This window comes from Botryllus schlosseri, chromosome 10 (assembly GCF_051294905.1).
Source record: "Botryllus schlosseri isolate E-star chromosome 10, Bs_hap1, whole genome shotgun sequence".
NCBI lineage: Eukaryota > Metazoa > Chordata > Ascidiacea > Stolidobranchia > Styelidae > Botryllus > Botryllus schlosseri.
The window spans coordinates 15,365,852-15,392,299 of NC_137245.1; the positions used below are offsets into that span (position 1 = coordinate 15,365,852).

The 26,448-nt window shown below is 41.2% G+C and overlaps 2 protein-coding genes across 7 annotated transcripts; one reads left to right on the forward strand and one right to left on the reverse strand.

The window, feature by feature from the left end:
- Positions 1-1,036: 1,036 nt before the first annotated feature.
- LOC145448049 (spermosin-like) lies at positions 1,037-10,049 on the forward strand. Of its 6 annotated transcripts, none has more exons than XM_080326368.1 (13): positions 1,037-1,162; positions 1,250-1,448; positions 1,815-1,916; positions 1,975-2,043; positions 2,188-2,295; positions 3,491-3,802; positions 4,043-4,078; positions 4,143-4,232; positions 4,459-4,541; positions 4,607-4,738; positions 5,167-5,317; positions 6,140-6,326; positions 9,827-10,049. In XM_080326368.1, exons 1-13 carry the CDS (start codon positions 1,127-1,129, stop codon positions 10,026-10,028), a joined length of 1,707 nt encoding a protein of 568 aa, XP_080182494.1. In that variant the 5' UTR covers positions 1,037-1,126; the 3' UTR covers positions 10,029-10,049. The 6 variants fall into 6 exon arrangements, with proteins under 6 accessions (XP_080182494.1, XP_080182495.1, XP_080182497.1 ...); XM_080326369.1 differs by having other exon boundaries at positions 1,993-2,043; XM_080326371.1 differs by lacking the exon at positions 2,188-2,295.
- A 7,072-nt stretch (positions 10,050-17,121) lies between these two features.
- Positions 17,122-21,147, reverse strand: LOC145448961 (cysteine-rich venom protein pseudechetoxin-like). The gene is made up of 6 exons (XM_080327423.1): positions 21,031-21,147; positions 20,236-20,407; positions 18,801-18,936; positions 17,864-17,982; positions 17,736-17,801; positions 17,122-17,307 (listed from the first exon to the last, which is right to left on the reverse strand). Exons 1-6 carry the CDS (start codon positions 21,077-21,079, stop codon positions 17,208-17,210), a joined length of 642 nt encoding a protein of 213 aa, XP_080183549.1. The 5' UTR covers positions 21,080-21,147; the 3' UTR covers positions 17,122-17,207.
- Positions 21,148-26,448: the final 5,301 nt, after the last annotated feature.

The following is a 26,448-nucleotide window of genomic DNA, read 5'->3' on the forward strand; positions in this document are numbered from 1 at the left end:
AATCTGGAAAGCTATCGGGTGACATTAGTAATGATCCAGCACATCACGTCAAGGTTTGAGCCAGGCGCTGGATTAGGTCATATCTATTATTGCAGGATTGCAAGGATAGACTACATCAAAACTAAGTACCTCTACCGAATGCAGATACTTGATGATTGTCGGGATATGGGAGTTTTCTAACAAATGTAGAGATTTGATAATTGACCAAATAGGGAGGCCCTTCGAACAGGGGGCCCGGGAGACGGCCCACCTCGCCCACCCCAAAAGCCACCACTGTCTGGAGTGTCTGCACCTCCCGCGGCATTTTCTCCCGATCCACGCTTTTCTTGAACATACTTGTCATTCAACATAGGGCCCAACAAGCGGGGATGTAGCTCAAATGGTAGAGCGCGCGCTTAGCATGTGCGAGGTACCGGGATCGATGCCCGGCGTCTCCATTGGTATAGTTTCGTTGTCTTGTACTCTTTCGTGGATCCAAGTATGATTCGATAATGATTTAAAGTAAGCCTCGAAAGGGTGGGGATGTAGCTCAAATGGTAGAGCGTTCGTCTAACGTGTCCGGCCTCTCCAGCGCCTTTTTGCTGTTCCAATGTGTGCTGCAGGGACCCACGTAGGGTTGTAATGACCGTAGTCGAAAGTCGGGGATGTATCAGCTTAAACGACAGAGCGCACACTTGCTCTGTGAAAGTGATGATTTACCATACTTGTTGCCAACAGTTGGGCCTCTGGGGGATGCATGTGATCAAAGCTAGCTGCAGCCGAAGGCACAAAACCGGACGCGATGCCCAAGGTGGGGAAACGGTCTTGATATACTTCAGTCGTGTCTAAGTCACAACGAGGTTACGTATTACACATCATTCCGCATCGGTTACGTTCCATTATTGTCCTTACTCATCGTAGTCATCGTTATCATTATGTCCATTTATTATTTGTACAAAATAACGAGGCTGCCTCAACCTCTCACAAGGTAGCAAATTGGAAATCCCATTGCATTAAAATTAGAATGATGGTATTGTCACGTCATAATTACCACCGTCAATGGAATATATACCGCCACATTCACGGCGGCACGGTACTAGTCAGGATGCTATTTACGACGGGGATTTAGAATGGACAGAGAGGCAACATGCCCTCCGATCAACGAAGAACCAGGTCCAGCGTTGTAAGTAGTCAATAGCAGTTCTAAATTATCCTGCGACTTCATTGCGCAATGATCCTGTGGTAATTGTGAACCCATATCCTATCACAGAGACGAAATGGTGCACGGAAGAAGAGAAATCAATCGAATGAAAAACCATCAAAGGAGGGAAACTCTGACTCGAAATATTTTGATAAGTCTAGTGCAGAGCCGGCTAGCAAGCATACGAATCAAATTACTGTAGAAGAACCCGGTCCTGTCAGTGAAAGACCCATCAAGAGGGAAGTAAAGCGAAACACTATTGTGAGAGGTAACTAAATGGTCATGGTCACTGAGTAGAGGGGTTGTGAACGTGAGGTTCCGGTTCGGTGTGTGAACCTCAGAAATTTTGAGGTTTGCGTTCGCAAGCGAACGTTGGTAGGTTCTCTACAGTTCACACTACACTGTGAATCTTTTCCATGCATTACAATTTTTCACATCATTATAACATCTTTGGTTGAAATTCGTTCCATTTAAATTTAGGAACATGCTATGCACGACGCTGGCAGCACCAAAAGAAATTTGCCACTGAACGAGCATGCACCTTGCGCTTTCAAGCACTTTCAAAATTTTTATCTGCTTTGTTAAAATAGTTTGCTCAAAATAATTATTTGATATACCATATATATCGTTATAGCTTCGAAAGGATACACAGTGTCCAAAGCACTGATTACAGTCGACTTCTTCGTGTTGTTGTTAGCGGCGGTAATATTTTGGGCGAAGCCTTCTTGTGTGATAGGTATGTAGGCTCTGACATATGTAACAATGCGACAAGCTCTAGTCTCCATTAAATGCAGCATCAACGGACGATTCAGAACCACTGGACGATTCGGAACCACTGGACCAGTTCTTCAACAACACACCAAGTAAGAGATTGTAAGTAACCTATACACTCAACAGATTACCGATTTCAAATCCATTCTCGTGATCATATAGCAGTAGACGTGATCTGACCCCTTCTCGGCTGCTCTCAGTAATACAGCAGCGTTCGTATTATTATTTTTGTGTAGACGAAGTTCAGCCAGTCGATGTCCCTCAAATAAATCAATTTAAGCCGGATCAGCCCCCGACTAGCATTGAAGACTCCAGCTCCAGCTCGGCAGACGACTCTCCATACGGTAGTTATTATTATTTATTATAATTGCTGTTGGAAATTGGCGTGGTGCTCATCGCCATTTATGACCCTGTGCATCGCGGTAATGTGGTAATTGAAATCAGACCGTAGTTAAATGGAAGTTTCACAACGTATTACGAATTCAGCAAGCGGGGTCGACAATTGGGGCAACGAAAGTAAATTGCTCGGGGTGAATGGGCTGCAATGAGGTATTTAAAATCGATATATGAAATTTTTATTGAACGTATGATGTCAAGAAGTGGGCGACTGTTTCGATGACGCCACATTCGCCGCACATCGGGGAGTCCGAGTAATCTATTCTAAATACATGGGATGCTTTACTTCGCCGTGTTCTGGCCGTAGTCGGAAGATTATGCGCTGAACGTGGCGACTGCAGTTTGCATCTGGTGATTGATTGAAGGACTAAGTCTTTGAATAGCTTGTAGTGCGAAATCACTCCGATGTCGTGAATCTGTTTGAATATTTCAAACATCGATACATTGATGTTAATTGATAGTCGCTTTAGTGTGTCGATATCGTCATCAATGCGAGCAGGCAATGTGAAAAATAACATAGGCGGGATCTCGCGTGCCATGTTCGAATATCCAAAAATAATGCATTTTTCATCGCCTTCAATTACACTGTGAATGATGATGATGGAGTGGAGCAGTGTCTGAGATCGCGATATCAAGATACAGAATGCATAATCCGTGACCAGAGCCATCGAGATGTTTTGAGTTGTCACTGTAGATTTCTAAATTTCCCCACAGCGTTCACACATAAATTCTAGTTCATTAAGTTTGATTCGATGTTCTCTAGAATCTCACATTTCGACGTGAATTTCGTTAAATCCAGGTCAACGAGACGAGGGAAGTCAGTATTGTTCAGTGTGTGTGCGATGTATCCACAGTTCTGTATCTAAAATCAATGTTTGCTATTGTTTGAGGTCGTATTTGGATTTTGGAAACCATCAATCATGAAATCCGCTCGATTTCTGTCAAAGAGGGGCTGAAATGACGCGTGCTCAATTCCTATTATTCATATTCGAAAACATATATATCAAACATTCGAAAATGTACGAATGAGAACGCATATACGTAATTTTAATAGTCACTATCTAATTAATATAATATATAGTTTTTAATATATACAATTCCGAAATGGTCAAAGTTATACATCGTTCGACTACCTTCATTCAGACGATGTCCAGCCCGTCGATGTCCCTCCGTTAAATCAATTCAAGCCGGACCAGCCGCCCCCTATTAGCAATGAAGAGTCAAGCGCCAGCTCGCCGTCAGACGACTCTCCGTATGGAAGTTATTCGCCTGATAAAGAAGACCCTTCCGGCGACGTATCCGGCACCAGCTCCGGTTCCAACTCTCCTTCTTACTCGAATTCGTTGGGATCATCGGCACTCGATAGCTCAAGCTCTCAGTTTCAACCGGAGTCGATATCTTCTGGCCAAGCTCAAAGTCGTTATCCTCCAGAACTGTTTGTATCAAGTGGCTTCCGTGCGTGCTCAATTTTTCTGATATTCAATATTAAAAAGTGTTTGGATACCATCATAAACCCCCTGTGCCATAGTAAACGTAAATGACGCCGTAACGCAAGACCAATTTTAATGCAATACACCCATGATCCTGTAAAATACAATGTGGATTTTTATCGTTACGTATAAAATAATATAATAAATATGTGTATTGTTAAGAGTATTTAAGTTTACAGCTTATTACTGTTGGTTGTCTTCACAGGCTACGACCACAATCCTACCGGGGGAGAGCCGAGTGGTAAATGCCTTGTGTCGCCAGTTGTTCTTCATACAGGTTCAGTATGGTCTTGTTAACTTCTCAGAGAGTACCGACACAACGAAACTCCCTGAAGATACTTGGAGGGACAACAACTTTCGGTGCGGGGTTCCGGTCGTAAAACCAAGAATCGTAGGTAGGCCTATATGAATGATTGCTAGGGTTAAATAAAACAGCAGCGGAGATATGACAGACTTATAGCACTCTGTTGAAAATTACAAATGCGGTGAAGTGATGAAAAGAGTGAAGTTTGAGTGTTATTTTATTCCAACCTTTATCGCAGTGTTTTTGTCCGTTAGTATCGATAGTATGCTCTGAAATCTTATAAAATTTATTATCATCGCGTTGATTTTTTTCTGCAGGTGGAACGATCGCCGTAAAGCACAGCTGGCCTTGGCTGGCCCACATTTACAAAAAGGAGAGCGATGGTGTCTTGGCACCAGTAGTGAGAGAATAACGATTGATGCTATTCTGTTCTATGCTGACCAGTGACCATTCGCAAGTTTTCAGAATTGCGGGGCTACAATCGTCTCGCCGAGACACGCAATTACGGCCAACCATTGTTTTATTATTGAAGCTGATGCGTATTACCTGACTGTAGGAAAGCATGATATCACCAATGATCCAGGAGTACATGAAGAGGTAGATATTGCATTTTATTCCATGCCGTTTCGAAATCTATCGCCCTGGTAGTACCCGCAATTCTTACCTTTATCGCTGACGTATTGCCGGACCCATATTTGCTCATGACTACTTTCAGACATTGCCTACCCGGAACAAAAATAGATGTTTCATAATCATTTAAAAGCTTGCGCTGCGGATGGTCATCCAACTAAAGTAAACAAATATATGATTATGTCAGCTTGCACAAACGCTGCCTCTCTCAAGGCTTGATGAACCTAATCGGGATGTCTTTTTGTTTTCCTTAAGAAGACTATATAAGTTATATCGATCATTCTGATCGGCCGTAATCCGTCATGTCTTTGGAGACTGTATGACACTGACGACGTGATAGAATGTTACTCAATGCCTTCTGTATCGCGACGCATAATTGCTCATATCATCTTCAGATCGTCCGAATACGACGGCATCCTTTCGCTATGCATGAAGCATTCTTGATTTATTACGACATGGCTTTACTGACTTTAAAGAATGAACTTCGATTCGGAGGCAAAGTTCAACCGGCCTGTCTTCCGCCCAAGGACAAGATCGTCACGCCAGGTTTGATGAAGTCTAAGTCACTCTGTAGAGGTGGATGGGGGAAGTATGAAATCCTGTAGTCTACATTTGCCTGGGTTATAGTATGTGTTATAGTATTCGTTATGGTGCCGATTTGCATGAATATGGAGTTACGGCATTTTTGTAACGACGAGTAAGTAGGTGTGTCCACAACTGGTCATTAACGAAGTACTTCTGTTTTCCGAGTACTCTAGTAGGTTTTGACCACTTTTTCTACTTACTGAACGTATTTAGAATACTTGAACTTCTACAGTTTTCATGCAATGCAACTTAATTTTAACACTTTAAATTTTGTAAAGTAGAAAGTACTTTTTGGATATGCACGTATCACTTTAATGAGAATAAAGGGCGAAAGAGCGCCTGCATCAAGGTAACTGAATATGTATCTTGAATTACACCTGTTTATTGTGTCACTGATTGTTTTGCGTTAGTCGCGAAGATGCACACTGCAATTCGAAACTGGCTAACTCGGTTCTATTGCTAAAAGTATGTGATCTAGTGACAAAATATACTTTTCGAACGTAAGATGTACAATTGTACATACTTGAGAACTTTTCCGATCGGGATTTTTTTACTTCTTTACTTGAAATAGTGTTGACACGTCTTTTGAATTGCGTAAGAATTTCCTCTACTTCTACTTCAGCTGCAACGCTGACTACATTGATCATATCCGGCTGTATCGTACTTTTCCAGAGCCCATTCCACGTTATACAGTCGTTGTCACTGAGTGTGATGCACGTATCGATGTTGGTCGCCGATGTATCAATAACGTTGGAACGATTGACACGCAATGCGTGAATTTAGGGAGGCGGTGCTGGGCCGGCGGGTGGGGATCCACCCAGTACACCGGCGGGAAAAACATTCTGAAGCAAGTTGAACTTGAAATCGGCAGCTCCGAAGAATGCGTGAAGAAATGGGGTGATAAAGCGGCCACCGAATACGCTGTTTGCGCTGGAAAAGAGAAAGGACAAGATACATGTTCAGGGGATAGGTATAATCCGTACCCATACTACTTTGCTAGAGATAATTGTCGCTCTACTCACACTAAAAGCGGATGTGGTCAAAGCATTCATTTACATTCCTAATTCAGCAGAAGAGAAGTAATTCCCGAATGTATATTCAGTTACAACAGGGCCGGCCAACCCATGGCCCGTGGCCCGCGAGAAGGTTTTGAGTGGCCCACGAGGTAATTTTTGAAATTAGTTACATTATCGAAAAATGATTACCCAGGTAATTTATTGTGAACTGGAAAGGCCAAGCAAAAATTTGATTAGCCCGACCGTGAAATTGGGGATATTGATGGCTAATATACCAGTTCCGACGAACGCATTGGCGTAGCCATGGGCCAGCCACATTTTCGTAGATTTTCGTTTATACGACCATACAGTAGAGTATTTCGCGGTAGAGTTATTTGTCTTGAAATTCTTCTTAGAATTTTGCGTGATTTATTGTCACCCGTTTTCTTGCTTCAAGTATTGGTAACCTCTCCAGAGTTGAGTCTAACTTTATTTGCAATTATGAAAGAACGTGCCGCTCAACATGCGACTAATCGTGTGCACTCGTAAAAGGTCGTCGGCGATGAAACCTTATTGAAATAAAATGATAGACACAATGTTCGCCGAAACCTTCGATATTGACATGTTCAAGCCGCTATTAATCCTATCCTTGCCAAATCAGCCCAACCGCATACAGAGGAAACCGTAATAGATTCAAGCAACAATATTATTCAGCAGAATTCATTTATTTCTGCGAAATTTTCGCGCTACGCGCGCTTAGGATATTGATGCACGCTGGATTTTCATGACATAATTGTTATCGATTTTGATGCGTAGTAAGATAAATTCTTGTTTTCACCGTTACCTAATCCGGTTCGCTCCAAATTGGCGACTAATAAAATGTCATCAATATTCAAGTGGCCCGCGCAATAGGGATGGTGTGAACGTGAGGTTCACGTTCGCGTTCTGTGTGTGAACCTCGGAAATTTGGAGGTTCGCGTTCACAACAGAACCTTGGTAGGTTCTGCACTGTGAACCTTTTTCATATATTACAATTTTCACTTCATTATGACATCTTTGGTTCGAATTTATTGCATTTTAAATGCGGGTCACTCTATGTTTATAAAAATCAACACAAGACGAGCATGCACCTTGACAATCCTAAAAATATTACTTGCTTCGTTACAAAAGTTTGCTCGAAATATCCAGCTTTCCGTTTGTGAATATTTAGTGACTCTCTGCTGTGAACTTGACCCGCAATCACACAACATCACGAGCAAAATACACTACATGTAGTCAGCGAATGATGCTTATTCAACCAATCAATGAGATTGATAACGTTTTTTGATGTAACAAACCTAGCAGGCGTACGGGGTCAATCTTGACTTCATATGCTAACTGTATCATTAAAACCAAATCCGTGCGATTGAGGTATTGGCTACAGCTGTATAACTTGTGGGGTAGCCTAATATCGGTAGCAAGGATAGAAACCTGTTTCACACTCTGCTCAATATCAATGCAGCAACACTCAGACGCCGAACACATTGTCCGGTATGGCCAAGACCGTTAAGGCTTAAGCTTATATTCCCTGGATAAGTCCTCGTCGAAATTGTTGGCAAAGCGACGGATGATATTGATTTTATGGGAGTATTGTATCATCTGATTGCCTATAGGTTGATACATTTAGCGACCTAAAACGCCAATATGTACCTCAGCATTGTGGCATTATGTGGCCCGAGTCGTCGTTGGGTATCGTGCACATTAATATAGGCTATCACTTCATTGAAAGATAGGGTTGTAATTAGCAATATGACGTCACGTGCCGTCATGAGGTTCACGTTCGCGTTCACGCAGAACCTTTCAAAAAGGTTCGCGTTCACACGAACCTGAACCTTTCAGAGGTTCACACCATCCCTACGGCGCGCAATGGTTCGTAACTCTGATGCGGCCCTTTGGCCGAAAAGGTTGGCCACCCTTAAGTTATACAAGAAGACGTAGTAACTTTGTGTTAGGAGGGATGGTATGAACATGACGTTCACGTTCGGTCGTTCGCCTTCTGTCCGTGAACCTCAGAAATTTAGAGGTTCCCGTTCACAAACGAACTTTGGTAAGTTTTGCACTGTGAACCTTTTTTATATGTTATAATTTTTCACGTCGTTATAACATCTTTGGCTCAAATTATTTGCATTTCAAACTATAGGACCACTCTGTGCATTGCGCTGACAACATAAAAAAAATCAACACTAACAAGGATGAACCTTGTCAATCCTGAAAAATTTACTTGCCTTGTTTCAAAAGTTTGCTCGAAATATTCAACTTTCTGTTCATGAATATTCAGTAACTCTCTGCTGTGAGCTTGACCCGCAATCACACATAAAGAATGAAATACACTACATATAGGTAGTCAGCATATGATGCTTATTCAACTAATCAATGCAATTTATATAAAGAGTACATCACTGGCCAATGTAAAAAATCTAGCAGGGGTGCGGAATCCGTCTTGCTTTGATATGTTTATTGTATCATAAAACCTAAATCCGTGTGGTTTGGGTGTTGGCTACTGTATGACATGTTTAAGGGGTAATATCGGTAGCAAGTAGGGATGGTGTGGAACGTGAGGCTGACGTTCGCGTTCTGTGTGCGAACCCAGGGATCGCTGGTGCGAACCTCACAAATTTAGAGAATCACGTTCACAAACGAACCTTGGTAGGTTCTGCACTGTGAACCTTCTTCATATAGTGCCTTTTTTCACGTCATTATAACATCTCTGGCTGAAATTCTTTGCATTTCACCTCCCGACCACTCTACACATGGCGCTGGCAGCATAAAAAATCACAAATAAACGAGCATGCACCTTGCCAATCTCAAAAAACTGTACTTGCTTTGTTACAAAAGTTTGCTCCAAATAATCCGCTTTCCGTTTATGAATATTTGGTGACTCTCTACTGTGAGCTTGACCCGCAATCACACAACATCAAGAACGAAATACACTACATGTAGGTAGTCAGCGAATGATGCTATGAAAAGTACCCAAGTAGTAGGTTTCAAAAGGTAGGCTTTGTCGAGCGGTCGCATACTATTTGCAGTGATCCGGAGATGGCCACTATCGGAATTGCAGGGTTCGTCTTCAAGACTAACCAATGACACTACTAATAAGTGCAATCTTCGAAAATATATTCAGTTACTGTGATACGCGGCCCTTACGCCCACTTTTCATGACAATTTCACTCGCCAAAGTGTGGAAACTAAGTGGTTTCGCCTCTAAACTGTACAGAAGTGTATAGTCGAAGAACATAACCACTTTAATAATTGGTGCAAGTATAGGCCAACTTGAGTACTCTGAAAATGTAGAATTACTTCCTTACAGACCACTTATAAAAAGTACAATATAAAACGACTTCGTGATTTTTCCGTGGGGTCATCATGTCGTCTTGGCGCGATTCAAAGGCATCCCAATTAAGAAGTGGTACTGTAAAGATGCATTTTTAAATTTCAGCGGAGGGCCGCTATTGTGCGAAGAAAATGGAAAATGGATTGTATACGGAGCCACAAGCTACGGCGATTTCCCTTGCGCGACCGGGGAGTTAGCTGTATACGCGGCAATATCATTTTCATTGAATTGGATCTGCTGTTTCTTGGATGTACTGCCGCAATGCCGAGACATACCGTGCACGCCTTTGGAATTTCGACATCCTTAACATGATATTTCTTGTAGTGTTCGCCTAAAGAGTTGGTCATTTAAGGAAAGAGCAGGAAAATGTCTCTGATAATAATTGTCAATCGCTAACAGTATGGATGACCCTGTAAACTTGGCCCGGTCCCTAATTATTGCAGATATGTATTTGAAATTAGGGTTAGTACTTACCAATAGTAATGACTATGAGTAATGACTTAACTATCACACTTTATTAGAGAAACCAGATGTAACTCTCACAACCCACAAGCTCTATATAAACTCGCTGTTCTCTCGTTCGAGATACTCATTTAATGCAAACTACAATCTTAACAGCTTCTTGGAGGTACAGAACTTCAATAGACAATTGAATAGTATTTTCAATTATCCATATTGAAATGAGCCCCAATATTTTCGGCAGACCCTCGTCAGGGATAATCGTCATCACCTATAGCAGCGAATTGGAAAGAACATTGTATATCAACAATCGTTTAATAAAATATTACGTCACCAGCAGGAAATTTCGAATAAGAGAGCGTTCAATGTACTATTTTTAGATGGTACAAGAACTCCTTTTGTTGATACAGCCTTGGCTGGTGTATTTTGATAAAAGTCGACTCAAAGGCACACAAATGAAAGTGTGAACGACCCCTTTCGACGACAAGAAATCTGTGGTCTCGATTGATTTCAATATGAATATGCTATTCAAACTACAATCTATCTGCCTATCTGAAGTATGGCCTTATTGCGGGAATGCAGTATGGATTGAGACAAGAACCTCAGGATGGAAGGACGTAAGCTAACTACTAGCGCAGCTCAACCTATAATATTCGGTTAGCTACTTTACTACTGCAAGTAATCCACGAGCCGTAGTCCTATCTAGTGCCCTAGCACTAGAAAAATTCCCTCAACGATTCATGGTTCAACGCCTAGCACAATTTCGCGAAGATTATCGACTTGACACAATTTTACAATACATACAAAGCTGTTTTTCTTTAATCGTAACTGCCTCGATTTTGTTTGACTCCTTAAACCGAAGCATTAGCATTCGTCGATGTGAAATGTTCGGTCGTAGAATCGCTTAGGCTACTCGACTATAACGATCCTCTCGGCTCTATGCCTACATTGGTAATCGCACCTGGTGGGTGGTCGGGCTCATATATAATATAGATAGAGTCTTTCGCTAGCGGAAATTCTCTAGCTTCGAGCGATTGTTAGCCGTGGATCATAATTGCTGTCGTTTATACAGGAGAATGCCGGAGGGAGCACAAAGAACCCTTAGCTATGGCCGCTCGTCGCTTGGCACGTTCAATGGTGCTTAGCTTTCGAGTGACTGGATGAACTTGGCGATAATAGTCAGAAATTGCTACACAATGAAAAAGCGAACTTAAAGTTGACGTACTGTAGTAAGCGGATAAGCTTTAATCAGAAGAACCATCGCAATCCATATAGTCTTTTCATCTCTATGATACTGAATGCCTTAAAATACTTGATTCATATTAATACTCCCAATTACGTTGTCAAAATGAATCAAAAGTATTGATTTTCAATTATGTATCAGCCCGATTACAGACCCCCACCAGCTGAATACTTTAGAAAACGTATTGCCAAGGCTTGTTTTCATCCTTATCCACATTTATGACCAAATGTTTAATACAGGATAAATCAGAGTTAACAACTGCATTCATTATTCATGATAGCACTGAAGTTGATGTATGGGAATAATCCCATGCAGTTTAGTTGGACCTGTGGAGTGGATATACTCAGATATCGCAGATATCACTAAAACCACGGACAGGTGTCATTCGTCGTTTGTAAAGTGTCTACGGCTCAATAGCCACCGACATCACGTCTGCGGCCTGCCCGGGTTCATTCAGTGCGCTGTAGCGCGGATATCAGGTCCAGACCATGTATGGACGTAGCCTACTTGGTGCGCAGATATGGGATCCGGAGCATGTTGGGTACAAATAAATAGGTATGCGCAAATATCATGTCGCAATGACTAACGTTCTCATTAGGAAGGCTCCCAAAGGGTTTAGGAAGATGATTCTATAACAGTAAACAGCACTTGTATCGCTAACTTGCAGAAAAACCATGATTTCGATGCAGCATGCAGGTAAATGTTTACACCTACTTCTATATAGGCCTGAAAGAAGTTTAACCGTCCCTATATATCCGCAGCATAAAACCTATGATGTTTCTGAACGTAATTTAAATATGGCTCACTTGCCGAAAAGTTGCAGGTTGCAGAGTTGCACAATGCACAGCCGCGATTCAAAGTACAAACCAACAGTTTGGATCAGAAATCGTGCAACGAGTTTTCATACATCCCGTCCATTACGAAAGTCTATGTGCAATTGTAATATGGTACATCATGGTCCATTCATATATGCAAATCATTTGCGTTGTCTTCAGTAATTGGCGAGGTATTAGCAGCGTCCATCGTACAGTTGGTGACCGCCATTTCTCTCCCCGTAACTTTCGTAAAAATGCGTGAGTTGTGACATGGAATCAGTCGACGTTTCCAGTTTGCCGAAGTAAATATCACCGACATCACATTTACGCAACAATTGATCTGCGGACCCAATAATTTCGTCGTCGGATGAGACCATTTCTGATTGTAAAATACCGCAGAGGCAACGTCGCTCGTTAAGCATATTGTGGTGAAAATTAATAGGCGTTTCATCAGTGCGAGACATTTTGCATCCGCAACGCTATTTGTCCGATGATGTTTCGTCAACGGGAAAATAATTAGAGACAGGAGAGGGATTTGGCAACAGAAAGGAGCAACGATCAGCGTCGCTAAGCAGAAATCGTCATGACATTTATTCGTACAAACCCCGATATAATCAAGTACGCAAACGCAAAGAGACAGACAAACACCAGCAGTCACTATAAGGACCACAAAATATTTGCTGACAACTCTTGAAACTTCATTCGTCAAATGTGTAAGTGCATGATTCGTGTAGATCCAGCGTTGACGTAGCCACAACGCGCAGCTGGTCAATATCCACGAGATTCCATAAGTGCTAATAGATACGTAAGTCATATAGGCGGGAGGTTGCTGCCAGTTACCGCGAATCGGCAGAATATCGGTAAGAAATATCGCAATCGATGTAGCGGCAATCAAAATGCTCTCAACCAGTTCTCTAGAATCTTTCGATGCAGCTCGTTGATGCCAGATTGGCCAGCAATACACGCATTGCGTTAGGAGGACGTAAGCCGCTACAGTACATACTGTCAGGTAAACAACTATTTGACTGGTAGAAGCAATAAGCTCGCCAGATTCCATGCTCTGAAATGAACCCAATATATATTCTCGATTGCTGTCATCGATTTTACCTCCTTATGTATGATGAGAAGGTTCAATCTGCCGAGTGGGCAGATTTTCACAACTCAGAAAAGCACTCCCCACGGAAAAATAGACATAAAATATTTATAACCGAATTGCCCGTTTATCTGCGCCACCTGCACTATCACCTTTTGACCACAGTCACCATATAACACCTACTCAATCCCTGTAGTATAGATTGGAAAATGCATATATGTCTCCCACTAATTTATACTGCCTTGACGTTGATAATAAAAACGAAAAAAAAAACGGGAAATGTTACTGGAGGTCAGTAGCAGTCCTATAACAGAACGAGTTATGAAGTACCCAGCCGTTAGCTGGAGTTCGCAATCCTTCTATAAATGTCTCAGTTCGATTTTACGGGACAGTTTTTCCTATTGATATCCCGTTGGCTTCGGTGCTGAATATTTTGCGGTGCGCATTCCAGAGAGGTGAACTTTGATCTATTCTAAAGCAAGCAACGTGTTCGACGAACAGATCCTTTTCGGCTATCTCAGCGTTGCAAGGTCAGATCCATCGTATGTTCGCTTCCCTCAAGCGATAAAAATATTGTATTTTTCACAATCTGATAATGTTTCACGCGAAAACAGATGAGACGTCGTGAACATACTGCAGATGCAGTTTTGATTCTAATGATTCGATTAGTATTGTGACAAAATGAATTATTCATGGAATAATTTTTGGTTGTATAAAATATTACACTAAACCAGGACAAGCCATCCCGCGGTTATTTGTCTTCCTCGTTGTGGCTCTCAATATCGACGTTTTGGGTTGTGTGTATATCAAAATGGTCTTAAACCTGAGTCCCGACCAAACGTGAATCACGGAGCCTTCGAAAATGAGTCGGCCCAGGTTCTTTAAATGGCTCCAACCCATAGTGTAAATTCAACATATCGGTTAACGGTAGCGTTGCTGAAATCGTAGGTTCATCTGAATATATATGAGATTGTTTCCACGCTGTCGTACCGCGATTGCATTGGTTTACATATAAGCTATATATATATAAGATGCTACGGTCTCACTACGGTCTGACCTCACTTCAGGTCACACGCTCCAAGTGGTGTAGGGATCTCAGAGTCATTATCGGGTCGCACGCTCCAAGTGGCGTAGGGATCTCAGAGTCATTATCGGGTTATATAACCATCTCTTTGCTTCCCTTTTCCTATTAGTCAACCGTTCTTCACCAAGCTTTACCCGATATTGTTAAGAACATATGATCTATGTTCGTTCACTGCTTCGGAAATTTGTGTTCGTTACTTAAAATTGGTGTGAAGACAACTGCTATCAGTACACAGATTGACCAATTCCCTTCTATTTTGGGATTGACAGCATTGAGGTGGCGTCGATGGCTCGGATATCTGGATGTTTACGATTAATGCTATAAGACAGGCAGAATCACGTCATATTCAGCTACTTCACGCGATCAAGCTGTCCAAATGCAATTAATATCGATGAGGTGTCATGTAACGCCACGGTGAAAAGGACTCGACAAATGTAAACGCCGCATGTGATGTGTCATTATGCCATTTTAAATCTCTGTTGCAATGGTTCTACTCCGCGCTTTAGCTGTACAGGTAGGGTTGCACCCAAAACAAACAGTGTTTTAAAACTCTTTGTTTAAAAAATGTCTTAAACAGTGTTCTAAACAAATACCTTTTTTTTCAAAAAAAAAAATTTGTGTATTTTCCAAACGTTGTATAACTATGCCATAATTGTTTAAATACTGTCGAAAAACATGTAGTATAAGAGCCGACGGATGATTTGCATCCGATATAGTCGGGGTATACGATATGGGGTGGCTGGAAACCTCGAAATCGTCGTCGGTTCAACAGTTATAGCAAGTAGATATAGATCATTGGGACGGGTGTTCTGATTAGGATGACCGACGACCGTACAAAATGCTGTATAACGATGTATAGTCCTTGTGAAAGATATTTTTGGTCTGTTTATGGCAGTGGTCGGAAACCCTGTTGGTCAAAGGAGTCATGTATTTACCCAATATTTTCAATTGCAAACGACTATCCACTGTGTCGTCACAATCAAAGATTCGTGACGCCATGACAAAACACACAAAACACACGACAAAACATGTTTTAAGGGGCATCTTTTAATCATGTTTGTTTTATATTGATTTTCGTTTTAAATGCAACCCTAGGTACTGGTGCGTGCCACGGTATGAATCGTGACATGCTGTGTAGTTGACATCGGCTCAAATAATATTACTATGACCACGCAGATGGACACGGAGGTGTGAGATTCACGCTGGAAATACCACGAAATGCATGTTTACGGAAAGCTGCCAGTCACATTCATACGAGAAATTTATGCAAAGATCAAGGGTAAGAGCGCTCTGAAGGTGCAGAAACACTGCTCCAGACATTTATATGTAGTTAATTCGGATTCATCCAATGATTAGATGTTCTAGGAATCTGATATCAACCTTTGGCAGATAATAATAACATATGCTTATCTTCTTCCGATCAAACAATGTCGATCTCTTATGTGAAACCATGCCGTATCATTTGGTTTCCATGAGACTCAAAATTCCGTTTAGACATAGCAATTTTATGCGTTAGGGTTAGCGTGTCCCATTTCAAATTGTAATAATCAACGGTATTTTCAATTCAGTCTTATGGTGTACTGCACGTATAAGACGTATCACGCAGTGCAAATGCATTAGTGAGGACTGAGAGCAACCCATTGAAAAATTATGCACTCTCATATAATATCGTTCGATGGCTTTCTACTTTTACATTCCAATCATATGACGCTGTTGCCATACCTAATCCTTGGAACATATAGCAATAGCCTTGTCGTCAATATCCTAACGTTCAGTCTACCTTTGCACTCTATATCTCCGCTGATAAATTACAGTTCCCGGTCTCTCGATTACGGCTAGGACCGCACGAGATTCGTCATAGTAACATTTACTCATATACTCAGATGACGACGGGACGATGGGAAGCGTACACAGTACAGTAGGGCTGTTCAAAAATAACTTTTTTCCGGATTTCACCCATTCACTGATCAAATTGTCAGGTTATCCTAAAATAAACGCTGCACACCAAATTTGGTTCAATTCTAACAAATATAAGCCGCCGCAGAGCCAATTGAGATTCTTAATTTATTAGGGAAAATTAAAAAAATTGATTGTTGGATAATCCGGGAATTATCAACGAAAAACGCAAAATAACTCCGCGTCTACTAGTTGGAATTGCGTCAAATCCGTTTTGCATCGTCTTTGAAGAGAACTCAACAATTTCATGGGATTGACGGAAAAAAATATGTTTTTATAATTTTCCCCCAATAAATTAAAAATTTTATTGCCTCTGCGGCGGCTTATACTTGTTTGAATTAAACCATATTTGGTGTGTAGCGTTTTTAGGGTAACCTGACAATTTAGTCATTGAATGGCTCGAATCCTAAAAATGTTATTTCTGAACAGCCCTACAGTACATTGTACAGTGTACGCTGTTCAATGTATAAGCAACAATGCAACACTTCCAGTTAAACTGGCCAATCCGTACTAACATTCAATCCGCTAATATATTTCACTGTCCTTAGCTAGTGATCGTGGAATTTGAAGCCCGTTTAGCGGAGCCTCTGTGCTGAAATGCTACATCCTCGCCTCCGACCTTATAGTACTATGATCCAAGAGTGTCTACGGTCCTATAACATTTACGTTATTGTATAGCCCTTCTCATGCGATAACTAAGCAGCAATTGACTCGAATAGATCTGCACAATGTACTAATAATCTTGAGAGATGAAATTACATCAATATTTTATTCCAATATCATCAGCGTTATTTTAAAACGCAGGAAACATGAGACAACGGTAGACGCTGTTGTCACTAAAAGCACAAGCCAGCAACGCACCAGAAATGATCACTCGGACAAGCTGAACAAGGAACTCCGACTTTGTACGGTGGGAGTTGTGTCAAATCCGGAGTGCTGAAAGGGAATACGTTCTGTAATCAGCACGAGACAGTGACACCCATTTTTCTACGTCTCAGTGTAATTATATTACTCGTTAAATTCAAAACAGTCCACAACGTTCCGCGGATTAATGTCTTTTATTCTAAAACATTTACAGCTTAAGGTTGCCATTGCCACGCGTCCTTAATTCAGAAGTGTCATATTCATGTAGTTTTGCTTCGAAACTATTCAGTAGAAGTGGATGTATTCTACAAACATACCCATTTGAGTAAATAATACAGGTAAAGTAGGTCAAGGTGGATATGTTTGATGGATTTCAATAGTCGTTTCGACATCCGCCTATCTGCTCATTGGAACGCAATATATCTAAGTTGCGTGTAGTAAACGGATGAGAATAGCAGCAAGTATGTTTTATGGTAGTCCAAGATATCGTTCCAACTCACAATTGGTTTCCAGCGGGTCCGTACATGCAGGCCACCAGAGTCCGTCCGCTTCCATGTTGAATTTGGCTGAAACGTAAAGCATGTTTCATGCAAATGGCCACTTGTGTATACGCATAGTATGATCTCACTTGCAAACAGAAATTGCGCATCCAATATGGGTCGTATCGGCCCAAACCAACTGAGTGTAGTGTCCACATTCCTTTCCAGGTAGGCATGTGGGATTTTTGTAGATGTCGTAGAAATTGACCTGAGCAGCAAGTGAGCAGTGAAACTAAAGGGTTTCGAATGTGTATTGAATGAAATGTATCGAATGTGTTGTATTGAATGAGCAAAAGTATTTCTTCATATTCGAATCATTTCGAGTTATCAGCAAGCTGTATCATTCATGAGATTATCGTGACAGTGCGTGGTAGGCTATGTCATGAAGTAGCCTATATCTTGAGGTTTTACGAATGCGTACATGGAAACAAAGCTATTCATGTCCACTGGCGATTGAAACCGAAGATTTCGTAAAATCAGTAAGCGACTATGAAATAAATTTGACACAAATCGCATTTAGAGTATATAGTATAGCCAACTAATATCGACGTATAACATAGTGTTTTGGCGTTTAGCAGTGGTTCCCAACGTGTGGACCTTTGTCAAGGCGGGCAGGAAATAAATTGTCATCTCTATTATCTCCAATCTCTCCTTTAAAACAAAAGAAATAAATCAAAATTTTATAAAGATACTAATGCAGGAATAAGCTATTTCAGGATCTTGAGTTTACTTTATTTGTTTTACATTTAGATTTTGGAATATTGAAAAATTGAAAAGTGAAAAGTAGCGCAAAGGCTACCCTTGCTTAAAGAAGGAAGTGTGATGAAAGTTATCTTAAACTAGGCTTTACATATCTACATGGGAAAGAAGTGTACGAGCCCCAATGTTATAAGTTCCACAGTTTTCGCTAATGAGTCAATGAAACCAAGAAAGCAGACGATTGAAAAAAGGATTTATTTTCTAAAAATGTACGCTTGCATCTACTCTAGCAACACCAATGGCTACTTCAGTCAAATTTGCGAGTACCTCATTGTACCACGCGTTCACGACGCCGAACGGAATAGCCGAAAATCGGAATTCATCCCCTGCGTAAAGGTTCTCTCCAAGTTGCCCGTACGCGGCCGACTGCAACGGTGGAGTGGAATGCTTGAACGAACATTTTCTAAACGTAAAATCACATACTCCGCATGTAACTTCGCCAAAGAGTCAAGGTGACACGGTAAGAGCATAGTGTCCTATATGGTGTCGACACAGGCAAATCTCACGCCTCAGTGAAATTGTATCACGTACAATTTCCATTTGGCTACAGGCAATTTGACGGTCATTTTTGACCGCCTTGACGAGCATTGAATTTGGTAAAACGGGTATCAATCGAAAGCTGACTCTGCACTGATTACGGAAATATAAATTTTATTCCGCTCGTGTCCCTGGAACTCCCACAATCAGCCGCGAATTTTTCATTGTTTTGGAGATTGGCATTGGGACGCATTGAGCTACTCTCTCGTTTGACCAGACAGCATTGTTACGTCCTGAGCTACTCTCTCGTTTCGCCAGACAGCATTGTTGCGTCTCAATGCCCATCTCCATAAATGAAAAATTCGTAACTGATTGTGGGAGTTCCAGGGCCACGAGCGGAATAAAATTGGTATTTTCGTAATCAGTGGAGAGTCAGCTTTCGATTGATACCCGTTTTACCAAATTTAATGCTCGTCAAGCCGGTCAAAAATGACCGTCAAATTGCCTGTAGCCAAATGGAAAGTGTGACGTGATACAATTTCACTGAGGCGTGAGATTTGCCTGTGTCGACACCATATAGGACACTATGGTAAGAGGGCTGAATTCGATTGGTTCTAGTTCGGGCGAACATGAAATTGAGCATAACAGAGTGTAGTAGTCCTAATCACCGTACACGTGGTGTCAATCGACATATGTGATTGGAGTGACGATGTGACTGGAACGAAGTGTACTATCATGATCTTCTGACCAGCTTATCTTTAATTTTTAAAATAAAACCGGGGTTAGTTCTTGGCGCTCAGAGAAACTTTATTCGCATGCAGTATCGTTGGGCTATGCTCGGAGAATCATCTAAGGCAGGGGTTCCTAACCAGTAGCCAGAAGACCCCTTGGGGGTACGTAACACCAAATCAGAGGGTACGAGGTGCATTGTTGACTTGGGCCTATACGCTATCGAGAGCCAAAACTGCTTTGCAAACCAACAAAGAGTGGAGTATGTTATTGGCCAATTTATTCAACGCAAAATTATTTTCTCGCAACGGGCGATTTTATGTCAGTGGTCTTTTTAATTTTAATACAAAGTTTGTCAAATATGTCATCTAAGTAAATTTCACAGCGCTAAACACTCCGACGATTTGTGCTCGAGAACGAATATCCAAAATTGCGAGGATTCATCACAAGGAATCGCGGAGTTTCGGATATGCAATCACATAAGCTTGTATATTACCTAACAAACTTGCTGGCTTCTTTCGCTAATTCGTTGTCCCAATGCAGCATGATCATGTTGCCAGATGTCGGAGACACAGTCGATCTTTTGAGATTGTGGTAAAATACCAGGTCATGCTTGAAGGCTTCGGTAAGAGTCATTTCGTAGACTAATGAGGGAGAGTCACAGCGTCCTGAAATGGGTAATCGAAATGCGATGATGATGATCACCCTGAATATCCCAAAAAGCAATGGGGTCTTGTATGGGATTGAATTTAGCGTGCAATTCTGTAGGCCTGTATAATCGTGTACAGTGCGATACTGCTAAAAACTGCATGGGAGAAGGGGACTAATTTCTCAGTTGAAAGATTTCAATGCCCTAATTCTGGTGTGATTTAATCGCCACTAGAGTCCGGTTAAAAGTCAGTCCTGCACCGCACTGTCACACATATTTCGACTTTGGTAGATTGAGAATAAAGTTACTAATTTTTGGTTACAGTCTATCTGTAAAGCCACGTCGTTATTGATGTGTTTTTTGGCTCCTCCAATTCACATAAACTTGGCTACTTTCTTGCTGACTGCGAATCATTAAAATTTGATTGGAGACTGAAGGTGATTGCTCCATTGCTCCAGCTCATAGTATGTATAAGCAGTTTATAAACCTGATTAAAAACAAATTGATAATACATCTGGAAAATTATCAATTCTCGATGACATGTCAGTGCTATGTTTCGCAGCATTCGTATAATTATACTTACTATTATAGTTAAAATCATCCTCAAATCGACTGCACGATAATTGCGTTCAATATACATACCTTCATGAATATGAAGGATAGCCGCTATCAGAAAGTACGAGATCTTCATTTCGCACAGGAGAAGAGTGTATGCCGAGTATAACCTTTGGCCAGTCTAATAACACTTTTATATATGTTATTTGTTATCATCCCAGTGTCGGGCAGCTATGTGGAGAAATTCAGGCCGTTTGTTTGACACCTAACTTCCACGAAAGTGGTGGGATGTTTTAAACGTGCGCCCATTCACAGGTCTTCAGAAAAATAGAAAATTACCAGCTACAAGTTTACAAGCAGAGGAAATAGCCTTATTCGGAACTTTTGCACGTATCTGTTTTTCAATAATAGGTTTATCATATTCAGAAAAAGATGATTCACATGCCTCAATAATCACGTACGTCATGCACACGAGAATTTTATTGCGTTGGGTTTGAACATGAATTGTCTACGAATATGCAATCCGGATGTTGCTTGTCGGTGACGTAATAATTTCTATTATCCGTGAAGGGAAGAGTGAATCATGTCCATTGACTATTTCATTACAATTCCAAGCCGCGATGGAGCACGTAATACATAGCGTCCTATACCTGAGATTTTCATTCATTCGTCATTCATTCTGTCATGCAAAATCAGAACCATGATATGTTCAAACTTGTTTATACAGACCAAGACCGCGACACGCGACGGCATTAATTTTATAATACCACACTCAATTCAATTCAATTTTCAATTTTATAGGCCGTTTGTACTGTGCTGTGCATATTCTTGTACAACCTTTAATGCTATTAATTTGAATAAACGACGATTATATCAATGGTTTTTATTGAACTTGGAAAACACTTACATAATTTGCAAGCCTTTGCGGACTCGCAAATTTTCAAAACGCAACAAAATGATACTAATGGCTTAATTGCAAATGAGCTTAAAATATTAGAGATAGAATTGTCATTTCAGAAGACGTGATGCCGATGTCGAACCCCCAAAACTCCCATGCATACGCCGCTGTACGTGACGTATACTACCACAACATATCGATATCATGGTGAAATATATTAAGGTGAAATTTAACGAAGTCGCTGCTGTAATTAGATTTTTACTGTGCATTTTATCAACATTTTAATACCGTTTCCTGAGGCATTCGCGCGCTGTAGATTGTCCTCGCCAGTTTTACACCATTCCGATATTGCTTATATGATTCCAGAACCTTCACATGGGTTTTGAGATTCGTGTTGCCTATTCTGACCACTGTGTCGCGTCGAACTGTAAGTTTTAAGCATTTTTTCAAGCTAACTGAACAATTTTCATTTGGTTATTCACGTTCCCATAGGATTGCAAAGTTTAATATCTGAGTTTGAACATATTGTGCGCCACGTGTACGAATTTTTATTTAAGGGTTTTGCTATAAATTGTATCGCTTACACGTAGGGTACATACAGACAAAACTAAACTGTAAATATAACCGTTAAATAAACGAAATGTGCGATATATACGATATACCTATGGGTCTTTTGGGTATTATATTTGGCTCTTTGCCAAATATTTATTTTTTTACTTATTTTATCAATATTGCAACAACTTGTTAGTAAATTTCATCAGGGCCAGAATAATTATTCTCGTGGCGGTATAAACAAGACTTTGAGAGGTCAAGACAGTGACGTAATCAGGGTTAGGGGCTCGGACCCCTTCTCAAAATCCTCAAATTCACGTTGTTTTCGCACCAGCAACCAATATCACTCGCGAGCTCCAATGCAGCACCCGACATCGCGAGCCTCGAAATATTGGATTGCAAAGGGATTAAAGAGGATAGCAGACATCACGACTACGTTCTAAGTTCAAATCACAATTTCCAGTACGAATCATCAACATGTTTATCCATCATAAAGAAGTAATGTCACGTAATAGGTAATTCTCCATTGCGTTTGATGAGTAGTTTCTGGCGTGTTGAGTAGTTTTAGAGCGAATTTTAGGTTCGCAAATAAAAATTGTAGCCAAATATTGTCGAATACTTCGAAATCCAAAATGTCGTGGCGGGCCGCACAAAATGGTCTCGCGGGCCACGTGTTTGAGAGCTCTGGTCCAGCCGCTTAAAGTCTACACAGCATTGAGACCCCGCTTATACCATAGAATAGAATATACTCTGTGTTGAGCGGCGGATCCGTGATTGCCGTATTCATCCAACTCAACACATCAAAGGTTTGTGAACATATTGCCGTTTAAGGAATCCTACTGTTAAGCACTGTGTACAAGACCTAGGCCTACTAGCGTGTCAGCTTGCGGATCTAAGGGTTTTATGAAATTACAGGTAAACGAAATATTCATTCGAGGTATGTGATGGAAGTCGCTGTAACATGTCAACACACAACGAAGGTTCAGACCCACACGGACGCTTCCTGTTAAAACGGAAATGTCCGTATTAGACTCGGCGTGTTGCGCTTGCTAGATTAATTGACACCGGTGAAACATGGTAAATGGTCGCCTGATTTTGCGTCATGGCCATTCCCAATTCGGCACCCTCGACAATCCTGGTGTAATAGAAACACCTGTACGTAGAGGGGTCTGGATCTCATAACAAGTCTCATAGTCAATTTTGTACTGTGAACTTTTGCATGAAATGTAGCCTACTTTAGGGATGGTGCGAACCCTTGAAAGGTTCATAGCTCGTGTGAATGTGAACCTTTTTGAAAGGTTCTGTGTGAACGCGAACTTATGACGTCACACGACGTCATAGTGCTAATTCTAACTCTACATTTGCGTAAAGTAATATATCAATGCGGCAGGCCTATACATGATAACTAGCAGTAGCGACGACTCAGGCCACAATACTGAAGTACATATGCTGACTGTTTAAACGTCACCTAATGCAGTGCTCTTCAACCTTTTTCGTCGTGGTACACCCTTTTAACATTTTCTCAAAACTCGTACACCCCTGACCACATAATACACCAACAACGCAGAAAGCCGCATTTCGATTACATATACAATACGACCGCATTCCAGCGGGGAGTCGCCATGGCCCATGGACAAATACTCATATAAAATTTGCTACTGGGAACTAAACACCGCGGAGAGCCCTTGCGGTGTTCTGTGCCTTCACTTATTTCTTGAGATATGCTTTGCGTAAATTTTCTTATTATAGAAGCAAAACATCCCGGCAGGCTTACAATATATAATATATGTACCCAAATCGCGAGTATAAATGTCAAGAAAAGATACTAGAATTCCGTTCGTAGTCACGTGGAGCGCGATAATTTTGCCCCTTGAATGGATTTCGTCGAAAATGTTGGTAGTATAACATATTACTGACAAAACTTTATTCATTCTCAGCTCACGTGATCAGATTAACCCGTAGAGCTGATGGAGGGGTGTCTTAGAAAATGTTGGGCACAATATTAATCATGATGCATCTTCCGGTTTTTATTAATCCCTTTGTTACATGTCGTTATTTCTTGGCCTCCCATCAGGATTGTTTGTATTGTTAGTATTGTTAATATTATTATTTTTATTACACATCAATGACAGTGGCGCTAATCGCCTGTTTAGGATTGGTGCGCCACGACAGTGCATTTCTTAAGGCGAAGATAATAAAGTTGGATTACCAGTGAAGTCGATTAGCGCGTTCGTCAGGATTTATCAACCCAGGATTAAGTAAGCTGGTTGATCGCGGCGCATAGAGTTAGTGATAAAGGGGCACTGCGCTCTAAAAATGATGTGGTCTCAAATTGAAGGTAAAAACGAACAAAAATTTTGGCCGCAGCCATTTCCTTCAGAACGCCTCCGTAATGGAGCTGCAATTTATCGAAATTTTTACAAGACCAGCTGCCGCGGCTGCTTAACCCGTTACATGGCACGATGTCTTCATCGTCGCACTTGCTCGACGCGATAAGGCAGTCACGCAGAGAACGAAACTTAGACACATTTCCTTCATAACATCGGCTAACAACTATCTAAAATTCGTTCTCTGCGTGACTGCCTAATCGCGTCGAGCAAGTGCGACGGTGAAGATATCGTGCCATGTAACGGGTTAAACAGCCGCGGCAGCTGGTCTTGTGGAAATTTCAATAAATTGCAGCTCCATTACGGTGGCGTTCTGAAGGAAATGGCCGCGGCCAAAAATTTTTGTTCGTTTTTACCTTCAATTTGAGACCACATCATTTTTAGAGCGCAGTGCCCCTTTAATCGCATTTTCTTAGCTGTACCGTACCAATTTGACACGACTTTCATTTCGCGATGATGATAATTCTACCTATTACAGTGGCAGTGTCGGCATTAGCATGCTGCTGTTTCATTATGGAGATTGTGGGATCTCTAGTTCCATTCAACAACTAGTAGCCTATATGTATAACGCATATTCGCATTATGATGTAACAGAAAACGCCACTTGATTGAAAACTCGGGTCACCGGGACTAAACACCAGAGATGAGCATGGATTAGGATTAGGTTTTGAAAAAACAGGATTTGTGAAATTTTGTCGGATTTGGATTGGATTTGGATTAGACATTTTTTTCAGAACGGATTAGGATTTGGATTGGATTTACCTATTTTCTGGGAGATTGAAATGTCGTGTGGCGAATGGCGACAAACTTTATTCAGATCAGTTATTAATGTACTTATGGTTACTAAGTTATCTTGAATCAAGTGAATCGTTGGTTGAGAAAGAAAATTTTCGATTCCCTCCCTTGCATAAATTGGTATTTTTTCTGAATTTCCAGTTTGTTTGTTTTGGGGTATTCATGGTGTTTGTCGACTACTATGGTCATTTACACCAGGCCGATATTCTTCTTATTTTTCCGTAACTGCCGACTTATAGCACGGCCCACCTCTAGGCTTTTGTAAGACACCGCTGACGCGGATGAAGTGGCGAGGAGGAGCCTAGGTAAACCTCCAACACTTAGATATCGGAATTCGGAAGTCGACCTCGGTCGGACTCGAACCCGCACCCATTGGTGTTGCAGCCGCGGATTATACCACTGCGCTATCTCGCCACAGAATGAATTTCCAGTTGGAATCGAATTAGGATTGGACATGGTCTTGAATATCAAAAATTAATGGATTAGGATTTGGATTGGATTTGAAGGTTCGGATTTGGATTGGATTAGGACATAGAAATTTCAAATCCGCTCATCTCTGCTAAACACCGCGCGTAACCTTCTCGAACTTCATGCGTCGTGATTAGCAGTATTTAATAACGCGATTAGCATTCTTTCGGATCAGCTAACTTTATTATCACCGCCTTAAATGGGTCCCGATTAACAGTTTTTAATCACATGATTAGCATTCTCCCGGATAAGCTAATTTTATTATCTCCCCCCCTCAAGTTCAGTGTCTTTGCTTTGGGTAACGAGTATGGATGGTGTGAACGTGAGGTTAACGTTCGCGTTATGTGTGTAAACCTCGTAAATTTAAAGGTTCACGTTCACAAACGAACCTTGGTAGGTTCTGCA